Raw genomic sequence first — 11,072 nt, 5'->3', positions numbered from 1 at the left:
AGGTCAACTCAGCATATTCACAAATTTTAGATAGAAGTACCCTTTTTTTTATAGCACTATTATATTGTTCGGATCACTTTACCCCTTAACTTATAGCGTTATGTCAGTTTACCCCTTAACAGCATTTTCAAGGCATTTCACCCCTGTTGTTAACTCAACTCAGCATGTTGGAAATTTTTAAATAAAATTATTCTTCTCTTATACAGAAATAGAAAAATAAAAATCTTGGAATAGTTACTTTCTCTTCTTTTCACTCTAAGAGTATTAAAAACATAAAAATAAAAGAAATTTTTCTCAACTTTCTTTTTTTGCACTTAATAATACTAAAGGAAAAAAAAGAGATGGGAAAGAACAAGACAGCAAACTCAATTTCGCAAAGAAAATAAATATAAGGAAAAATTTCAGATTATCATATTACTTTAGAATTGGAATTGAGTGGTAAATGAAAAAGTAATAGTGATTTTAAAATAATGAAACTATTGAATTCTTTCCCTTTTTTCAAAGAATTGAGTGCTCTCTCTCTCTCTTCCCTATCTTTCTTTTTTTAATATTAATAAGAGTGACAAGAAAAAAGATAATAATACTTTGACTTTTTTCCTTGGTATTACAAAGGAGAAGAACTACTCTGACTTTTTTTTTTTTTATTGTACAAGAAAGGATACTTTTGCGTAAAATTTTTCAATATGCTAAGTTGGTTTAATGGTAGCGTAAAAGGTCAAAAAAATAATTTTAGGGTAAATTGATAATAATGCTATAGTTTATGGGGTTAAAGTGATAGAAATCTTAAGGTCTAAACATATCTTTTCACTAAAATTAATAAACTCCATTAAGTTTGATAGTTAGAAAATAATTTTAGGGTAAATTGAAAATAATGCTATAGTTTATGGGGTTAAAGTGATAGAAATCATAAGGTCGAAACATGTTTTTTCACTTAAATTAATCAACTCCATTAAATTTGACCGTTGATTTTGGGGATAAAGTGACTAAAAAATAATGCTGAAAGAGGAATTTATAGTAACATCAAATGTTAGGGGGTAAAATGACATTAACCCTAATTCTTACTAATCTAGATGATTACTTCCCAATCAATTTTATACCTGTGCTCTATAGATTATTTCTTCATTATTTTTTTGAGCAAAGATGGTTTGTTTGGATAATGCTTTATTTGTCAAAAATTATTTGTTTTCATGATCAACACATTTTTCAACCACTTTTCTATTTCACATACATCACATCGAAAAAAAAGTACTATAGTATTTTTTAAATATACTATATATCCAAAAATACTCATTAGTCTTTTATTAATATACTTTTTTTCCCTGAGACATTAATAGTTTTTACTAATCAACTGTAGCTTTACAATATATGGACAAAGGGCCTATCTTTTTACCCAATTGCTTTTTCGCACTAGGAGATTGGAATGATGCTCTCCTCATCACAAAATATGCTTAAAGTATCATGACTAGGGCTGCAAACGAGCCGAGCCGAGTCGAGCTTTGAGCTAATCGAGCCGAGTCTCGACTAAATTTTACCAAGCTCGAGCTCGACGAGCTGGCAATTTTCGAGCTCGAGCTCGACTCGAATCAAGTCGAGTCGAGCTCGAGCTCGAGCTCGAAAAAAATAAAAAAAAATTATTTTATTTTTAAAAAAATAAAAAAATAATATTTTTTTCTGAATAAATAATAAAATATTAAGGATATATACGTAATTTCACTATGAAAATAAAAAATTAAAATATATTTATATATAATATACGTAATTTTATTATTAAATAAAAATAAAAAATATATATAAATATATATACTCAAGCTCGCGAGCCGGCTCGCGAGCTAACGAGCTTAATATTCTGAGCTCGAGTTCGAGCTCGAATTTGACTCGAGCGGCTCGCGAGCAGCTCGATTCGTTTGCAGCCCTAATCATGACTAGGGTTTGTACATATATCCATATTTCAGTATTATCTAGATAAAAGGACCATATATGAAACAATTTAGCAAGAGCTTTATGTTTTTGCCAGCACCTCTCTGGATTAGAGAGATAAGTTGTTTTCCTTTGACAGCAATCTTTATCCTTGTCCACCTTTTCTCCAAAGCCTTGGTCTGTGCCAGTCTAACTACTTCAGATTCATCCTACAGTTTATTGCTCGAGATTCTTTCAACCAAAGCCCATTCCTCTAGTGATTGGTTTCCATCATCAGACACTGCAATTCCTACACCCAATTGGTGCGTGTGTGTGTGTGTTTTTTTGCCACTACTACTCTCACCATTAAATAGGTATTTGCTGCTTTTGACTGCTCATGCTCCTGCCTTGCCTTTTTTTTTTTGTCCCAACATAATATTTGTATAACCTACTTTAGTTTAGTCTAAGAAGAGGGGAAGCCAACGAAAAACACATCGAAGGAAGCCACTTGAAAGTGACAACCACTTTACTCTTGTTTTTTCCTTTCTTTTGTACATCATCATATTCTAGCCACTCACTGCTTGCTTTGTGAATGGTTTTCAGCTAGTTCTTTTCTTTTTTATTGAAGTCTCTTTCATTCCTAGCTTTCCATATTTACCAGAGTGTATTGACTGTGAGCGCTAGGTGAATAGATGAGCCATAGTTTTATTTTCTTCATTTCAAAAGACACAGCTGGATCAATGTGATGGAGACCCCACTTCCTGAGTCGGTCCTTAGTCATCAGTTTATGATTAATCAATAACTATAATAGAATAGCAAATTTAAGAACTGTACATGTATGGTCCGTATGGTGGTTTAGTCCCCATCGATTCCCCGTGACCGTGTTGGGTCCCTCCCCTAGTATAGGTTAGATTAGGATTAGGAGTAGGGTAGATGTAGGTGATGACAAGTGACAAAAAAAAAAAAAGAATAGCAAATTTAAGAACTGTACCTGCACCCCACACCAGTTTATACCACTCCACAGCCTCATCTGAACTATAAATCTCTTTCATTGCTGATTTCACAAAATAAATATCCAAGAATTAGATGCTGCCCAAGAAGTAACAAGATTATTTCTTCTTATCATTTTTTAGTCATTTGAGCTTCCTTAATTGTCTAACTTCCATCATAATGAGTGAATAAATTGTTAAATTATATTAAATTATATTTCTAATAAACCCTAATGCTACTGGCTAATGTAGAGAAGCCTATTCGCTAGTGATGTATACTAATTTGATGGTCCTCACCAACCATTAAATAATCTAAAAAAAAATGTACGATTTGGAATTTGACATAAGAGTTTCTTTTAGGTTTTTCACAGGCCACTTACCCGTTTATTGATTATCAACGGTAAATTTTAATTTTCATAAAAAATAATATGTCACAAAAGAATATGCATTATTTACTTAATAATATTAGAATGCAAATATAAATTTGCTGTATGTGTTTTAATAATACAAATTTGTGATGCTTTCTAGTGAATGCAACATACATTGTCTTATAAGATATGGTTTGTCATAAACAATTCCTCCGTCTCAATATGTTTGTCTCATTTCATGGTTCCAACCTTTTAAAAATAGTAGATTGATAGTGATTTTAGTGGATTTATTTCCAAAGTTACTCCAAAATTTCAAATTTGAATTTAGTATGAAATGTAGATAAAGGTGGGGATAATATTGAAAAAAGAGATCAAAAGTAACTTTGACATTAGTAAGATAACAAACATCTTGGGACATCCCAAATGGAAAGTGTGGCACTTTTAACGGGACAGAGTAAGTAATTAATAATACTTGGGCCCTGTTTGATAACGCAATTAGTACTTAAACTTAATGTATTTAGATCTTAATATATTTAGACGTGTTTGATAACAAAAAATTTAACATCTGCGTTAATTAAGTGCTACTAAATTTTCTAGAAAAAATTTGTTCACAAAAATAAGTGATAAACTATTCACTTATCACTAAATGTGACATACACTCAAATGTATCTGATTTAATCTTTATCAATTCAATAATTTAATAGATTCAAATTTCAAATTTCAGTTTTATCAAACGCACCCTTAGTTTTGTAATTTTTCTTTCACTAGAGAAGGTTCGTACCCCTGTCCTCATTGTATTTTATTTTATTTTAATTTAAAAAAACTCGGATTGGCATTCCTCCTCCTCTTCCTCTAAGGTTTATATGTATATATGTACATATTAAAAATATATGAATCTATTCTAGCTTTATTAAGTCAAGGAAATTAGTTCGACCTTGATTTGATTACTTAAACTAAATTTAACTAGGATTTTGACCTTAGCAAGGTCTTTTTTATTTATTTATTCTGAATTTATACATATATGAATAATTCAAATATAAAAATTAACAATAGTTCTACATGGTCATTTATATTAATTTTAAAAAATTAATGTATTTTAAATGTTCAACTATATACTAATTTTTAAAAATTTGTTCACGTACTTTCACTATAATATGATAGTATCTATCAAATAATGTACCACATACCAAAAACTTGGCAGATATTTTTTTTATAAATATTCTTTTAGGTAATCTAAATTTTTATAATTATCATAAACCTAGACTATCTATTCATATTTAATTAAGTAGAAAAAATCCATCAATTCATCATAAATATTAAATTTTCAATAAAATTGGTAAATCTACTGATATAACAGTTAATTCTCTTTTTTACACTAAGTTAATTTAAAATGAAGAGAAGAAATGATGAGCAATTTGAATACTAATAAATGATATGCTTGTGAAATGAAGTAATTTATGGGATATGTAAGATTTCAATGATTGTGATTTAAAAAGGTTTTACTATACTTCTAAGTAATAATTTGGTAGAAAGCAGGAATCATTAAGATAAGATTAGTTATTTTTTAAATTTATTTTAAAATTAAAGATAATTTCTAAACATATAATATAATCATTGTAATAAATTGATAGAAAGCACATAAAGATAAAATTAGTTGCTTTCTAAAATTATTTTAAAATTAGAGATAATTTTTAATCACATGATATAAACCAAATAGGATTCAGTATGAATAAAACCCGAATGACCAATAACCTGTTAATTCTTTTCAATTAGACATGTCACATAGGAGTGAGAAACACTATGATTAAGATACCTATTTTCATATATATATATATATATATATATATATATACATATTTCTTATTTTAGTTCAAGCTGAAGTTTGTTAATTTTGAATTCAAGCTAACCCCTTAGTTCGAACTTGATTTGATAACTTAAACTAAATTTGATTTCTTATTTTAGTTTGAGATCGAGTTTGTTAAATTTTGAATTCAAATTATCCCCTAATTTAGGAACTGTAGTTTGAACTTGAATTGATAAATTAAACTAAATTTGATTTCTTATTTTAGTTCAAGCTCAAGTTTGTTAAATTTTTAATTCAAATTAACCCCTAATTTTTAGGAACTATTTCTTAATGGTTTGAATTGTTTACGATCCTAGGTTAAGAGTAGGAGAGGTTGCTCAATTGCCTTAGGTTTTATTTTGCTTTATCTTTTTAATTATTTTGTCATAGTGTAAATGGCCCGGTACCTCTCACTTATACTTCTTCCTGTCTAAGAGTGGCAACATATATATATATATAAATTTATAGATGTACATATATATATGCACACAATATAATAATTTAGTTATAATCCAATTCTCTTTATATTTAATACTATAATCAATAACATAATTGTAAACATACAATTGTGACTTGGTCCTATTACATCTCAGTCAGATGTTTTAATGCCATTTTCATGGTATTGATAGGTTACTAATTTTCTTTAGTTATTAATATTTGCAACTTTTTGAATAGTTTAAAGTTGAGCACTTGAGCATGTAATTCTGCCATTCTAAACTAAAATACATTCATTTAACTAAAATACATTCTAAACTTAATTATGCAATTGTGCCATAAAGGATAAAGATAGCCCAAAAACGAAAATGCTGAAAATTTGATTACGCAATTTTAATTCAGAAGTTTAAGTACATAGTGCAACATCTCAACCCTAACCTATTCCATTTTTATTTTAAGGCTTCTTCTTCCCCCAAGTTCATGATTAGGTCCAGTTCTGATTTAGATATGCTGCCATCATTTTATTTTGTTGGTTACTGTTTTGAGATTGAATATTTAGTTTCGGTAGTTGGGTGTATGGAATCATAGTCTATTCAGAATCCTAGTACAAGTTGGGCTTTGGAAGTACTTCTGCCTCTAAATAATTTGGCGTATGTACAAGTTGCGGCATTCATCTTCTATTTGTCATCTTTTCTCAATTTTCTGCTCTTGTGTGGGTTCAATTCGTTGTCTAAGACACCATGGAACAATCAAGATACTTGCCTGAAGGCATCATCCATCGTATATTACGTTTTCTCGGTGCCACCGACCAAGCCCGAGTTTGTGTTCTATCGAAAGACTGGCTCCACGCATGGCAGACGTGCCCTGCCCTGACGTTTTCCGATCAGCCATTAAGATGTCTGTTTCAACAAGCACTTGGAAGGGGCGATGAGGAGTGCGAGAAATACTGCAGACAGGGTAGATTAAAATTCCAGGATCATGTAAAGAGAGCTTTGCTAAATTACAAAGGAGAACATATACAGGAACTTACACTCGACATTTACCATATAGGTGATGAAGATTCTGCTGCCACCCTAGACAAATTGCTCGAAATAGCCATGGAAAAAGGTGTGAAACAACTCAAACTCCTCATCCATACATACCATTGTATAAAAAATTCCGCTGAATATTACTACGTCCTACCCATAAGCATTCTTCGGGCTCATTCGTTGACAGATTTAGAGATTGAGCGCTGCCGGTTTCCTGCTTGTAACCAGTTGTTTAATGGAGGCAAATTTCTCGTGTTTAATAATATCAAGTCCTTGAGTCTTACTTGTGTCTACATTGAAGACGAGAAGTTTCAATTATTACTCTCTGCTTGCCCATTAATTCATAATCTGGATGTTAAATTATGTGAGGGTCTCACCAGAATCAAGGTGGTCAATCTTCCAAGGCTCAAGAAACTAGATATGCGTCATGAAATAAGGAAGAGCCTAATTTTTGCTGTTGATGCACCAAGCCTTGAAAGTCTGAGTATATCATATTTTGGTCGAACATGGAGTGTTCTTCAACTGCCTGCATCTCAAAATTTGAGAGAACTGATGCTTTTCAACACATATATTACAAATGCATTCTTCAATGACTGGACGAGCTTATTTCCAAGGCTTGAGATTTTGGGACTCAAGCACTGCCATGGCTTCCAGAATATCAATTTAAGAAGCCACTCACTAAAGCACATACGGTTTTCGTTCACTGCAGAGTCATTGGTCGAATTAGATGCCCCAAATATCATTGACATGAAAATTCGTGTTTCAGCAGAAACCATGCAAAAGGTGTCTTTTAAAGGGGCTCTCCCACGGCAATGTGTGTCTGATTTGTGTATCATACCATGCTATTGGTCGTCTATTGATGTCTCATGGTTTATGAAATTAAATGAGTTGCTATCAAACCTCAACCCATCAAAGATTTCACTTCGCATTTGTTGTGCAAGTCCTCTTTCTAAACATGCTAGCTTCGAGGGCATTCCAACTTTTGATGCTCACCCTGTTGATATTGAACATTTGGACTTGACAGAATCTCGAGCAGATTTACCACGTTATTTAACTTTTCTTGATGGTTTGTTTTGGGCTTGTCATCCTAAGCATTTTGTCCTGCATTGGTTGACTCCTTTGGCCTATCTTCCCGTCAAAATTTTCTTTTATAAGAAGTTCATAACCGACCAAAGAAGTCGGGTGTTCAGCAATTGGACTCATACTTTAAGCTTTTGGCAACATTATTTGAAGAAGACAGAAATTCATTTCTATGATACGACTGGAAAAAAGTGCGGTCAGCAAGATTATTTGCATTGGCAGAAAGTATCAAAGATCATATTGCATTTAGATTGGAGTGCAAGTTCAAATCTTTGGAATGCTAAAATAGCCGAGCCCTTGAAGCGAAAGAGTTCATCAGTGAAAAATTCAGGTTACAGTGGTTAGGTCTACAGAGTTGTGTACATCATTCTAGATTCTGGACTTGTGCTTAATTCGACAGTAACTACATTATCTCATTTCTTGCCTGTTACTCATTTTTACCTCTTCTATGATTGTTGATCATTGGTTTAGATTTATGTTTATAGATGCAGATATGAATTTTTTCCTGCACATTTTCTTTTGTGGTTTTGTTGCCAGATGCTCTTCTATGAAGGACTAGATATGTTGTTTGCTGTTTGTTGAATTGCATTTCTCACAGTATTAGAAAGTTCATGCCATTGCTGCATACTAAAGTGGTGGTATTTATCTTGTTAATTATGCAGGCATGGCTGGCATTGCACCAGTGGGATCCCAACTTGATGCACGTGAATGTGATGCCAAAATGACTGAGTTGTAAGTTATTTCCTGCATTCCTCTCCTCTTTTACAAACAAGAACAAAATAAAAAATTCTGAGTTCCTGCCTAGTTTTTATTTTTGGATGTTCTAGGATGATACACAACTTTCCAGTCCTGCATCCCACCAAATTTTTGGTATTTGAGCCTCAGTTATCCAATAACTGTGTCATAATAATGATGTCTAGTGGTGGTGGTTGATTTTTTGTTCCATCTGCACAGGCCTAATGCTGATGGAGAGGATTTTTTAACTTCGAATGATGAGGTCTATGACAGTTTTGAGTCCATGGGTTTGCAGGAGAACCTTCTCAGGGGCATTTATGCTTATGGTAAGTAGTTGTTCTGACCTGCTGTTTGGCCTATCAATCATGTCTATGTTTGACCTGGATAATCAGTTCTAGAGCGGTTTGGTTGGATCTGTACCTTGTTCTGCTTTGATAAATATATCGTAAGTGAACTCGGAAATCTCTAGACAAAGCAATAAGGTTCTTTAGAAAGTTTTAAACCGATATAAATATAGTTTAGAATTTAATCAGCCACATACCTGATTAATACTATTAATATCCGGATATAGTGGTTCTGGTCAAAGTTGTATTCTTCTGTTGGTCCTGTTAGCTTCTAAATAACTCCCTTAGTGCAATGATTTACTCTACGGGTTTACTTGATTTCCAAAGAACACTAGGTGATAGCTCAAGTCGCTTTCTGTGTTTTCTTTTCTGTTTGAAGCCAATGCTTGTTTCCTTTTATTCATTACAACAAATTTACACACTGCTTTCCAGTGCTCAAATATGTCTTAGGGCGCTAAGATGTATATTCCAACTTTGTCCATTCTAAGCTGACCTTAAGTGAGATATGGTGAACAGCTTTTGGTATCGTGTGCATATATGTCTTTTATTTAGCCTACAAGGTGTGAGCTTTTTATTTTGGCTAATTTGAAAGTTTTCCTCAAAATGTTGACTGAAAATGCGGGATTTCTAATCCAAAGGTGTTGAAAAGCCATCTCCTGTTCAACAAAGGGGACTTGTTCCCTTCTGCAAGGGACTAGATGTCATTCAGCAGGCACAATCTGGATCTGGAAAGACAGCAACTCTATGCTTAGGAATCCTCCAGCAGCTAGACTACAATGCGGTTGACTGTCAGGCACTTGTTCTTGTCCCCAGCCCTGAGCTTGCCAGGAAAACTGAGAGGGTTATGCATTCTCTAGGTAACTATCTTGGCGTGAAGGTTTGTGCTTGCGAGGGATGTGACCGTGTTCCTGAGGATCAGGGCAATTTTTCCCATGGGGTTCACGTTGTTGTTGGCACTCCTGACTGTGTATTTGACATGTTGAGGAGACAGTCACTCAGGCCTGATTATGTCAAAACGGTTGTGCTGAATCAAGCTGATGAAATGATTTCCAGAGGTTTCAAGAATAAGGTTCTCTCATTTTAAAGTGGTGCAGTTTGTTTGCTTTTGCTGCAAACTTGACGTGTTCATACTTGTCCTTTTGAAACATTTATTATCTTGTATCTATATTGGAAAATTTACCTCTTTTACAAACTTTTTAGCCCGTGCCAAAGTTATGCGTACATAATAATTGAGGACCAATGTCCTGCTTTATTGTGAAAAGCTTTCATTTCTGTTGTCTTATATTTGTCTGATGGCATTAGTTTCTTTGTTTCAGATTTATGATATTTTCCAGCTTTTGGCACCCAAGATTCAGGTTGGTGTATTCTTAGCTACAATGCCCCCTGAGGCCTTGGAAATCACAAGGAAGTTAATGAATAAACCTGTAAGGATTCTGGTGAAGCTTGGCGAGTTTACTCCTGAAAGGGAGGAAATGAAGCTTGAAACACTGTCTGGTCATTCCGAGACTGATGAAGCAGCTATATGCTGGTTGGATAAGCGTTGCCGTCTTTGGAAGCCTAAGAATATTATTACAAAGGGGAAACTTGTAAACAAGAAAATTCTGGATTAATGGGAGCTGTTTATGGTGCCACCAAAGGTCTTTAAGATGGTTCAAGAACTGTGGGAATTTCATCTGAATTTTAGTACTTTCAGCATTTGGGTATTTGGTCTTTATCATTAAGTAATTGTGCTTTCAGCATTTCTTGTTGCAGGAAAGTTCTTTGTTTTTGTACACATTGGGGAACCGAAAGGTGGACTGCAAATTTGATTTGTTCAAATATGGATTAAAAAAGACAGCAAAATTTGATTTGTATGAAGTGTTTAAGCATACTTCTCAGTCGGTTGCAAGAAAGCTAGGACTCCAGCCATCAGGGATAAGTTCTGCTTTTGATTTTTCACCTACAGTACAGACCCCCTTGCTAAATGTGATGGGTATAAGTGTTCAGGCCTTCTGTTCACAGTGCTTAATATCATCACACCTAAAAGGAGTAATAGCTACTGTTATGTTGCTTAGAAATGTCATCATGAGTTAGTCTGCAAGAAAATCACATGTCAAACTGGGAAGAAAAAAATCCCATGATGAAAAAGCAATCGTATTAGTTATCACATAGCGAAAACAAGCTTCCAATTCTCCCAGTACACATCAAAAGACAGAGAGACCAATCTTGTTAGGACCTCAGAAGTGTAATGTATACAGCCTCAGATTAACTAGAAACCCTACACCACAACATGAAAGCAGCTTCATGAAGTAAAACTATGTTTCAATTGTATATGACATAAAATGTCTACTTTCATAATGAATAGAGCATCTATA

At 33.3% G+C, this 11,072-nt stretch overlaps 2 protein-coding genes across 2 annotated transcripts; both read left to right on the top strand.

Moving 5' to 3' along the window:
- The first annotated feature begins 6,271 nt into the window (after positions 1–6,271).
- Positions 6,272–7,984, top strand: LOC113777240 (putative F-box/LRR-repeat protein At3g28410). Its single transcript, XM_027322276.1, has one exon. It carries the CDS (start codon positions 6,272–6,274, stop codon positions 7,982–7,984), a length of 1,713 nt encoding a protein of 570 aa, XP_027178077.1.
- A 319-nt stretch (positions 7,985–8,303) lies between these two features.
- On the top strand, positions 8,304–10,791 carry LOC113777239 (eukaryotic initiation factor 4A-13-like). Its single transcript, XM_027322275.1, has 5 exons — positions 8,304–8,371; positions 8,594–8,700; positions 9,357–9,787; positions 10,035–10,304; positions 10,471–10,791. The coding sequence occupies exons 1-5, from the start codon at positions 8,304–8,306 to the stop codon at positions 10,789–10,791; spliced, it is 1,197 nt and encodes a 398-aa protein (XP_027178076.1).
- The last annotated feature ends 281 nt before the right edge of the window (positions 10,792–11,072 follow it).

The sequence above is a fragment of the Coffea eugenioides genome, chromosome 7 (genome assembly GCF_003713205.1).
Source record: "Coffea eugenioides isolate CCC68of chromosome 7, Ceug_1.0, whole genome shotgun sequence".
Lineage (NCBI taxonomy): Eukaryota > Viridiplantae > Streptophyta > Magnoliopsida > Gentianales > Rubiaceae > Coffea > Coffea eugenioides.
The sequence above is the reverse complement of the archived record's forward strand: the minus strand, read 5'-3'. Positions and strand labels throughout refer to the sequence as shown.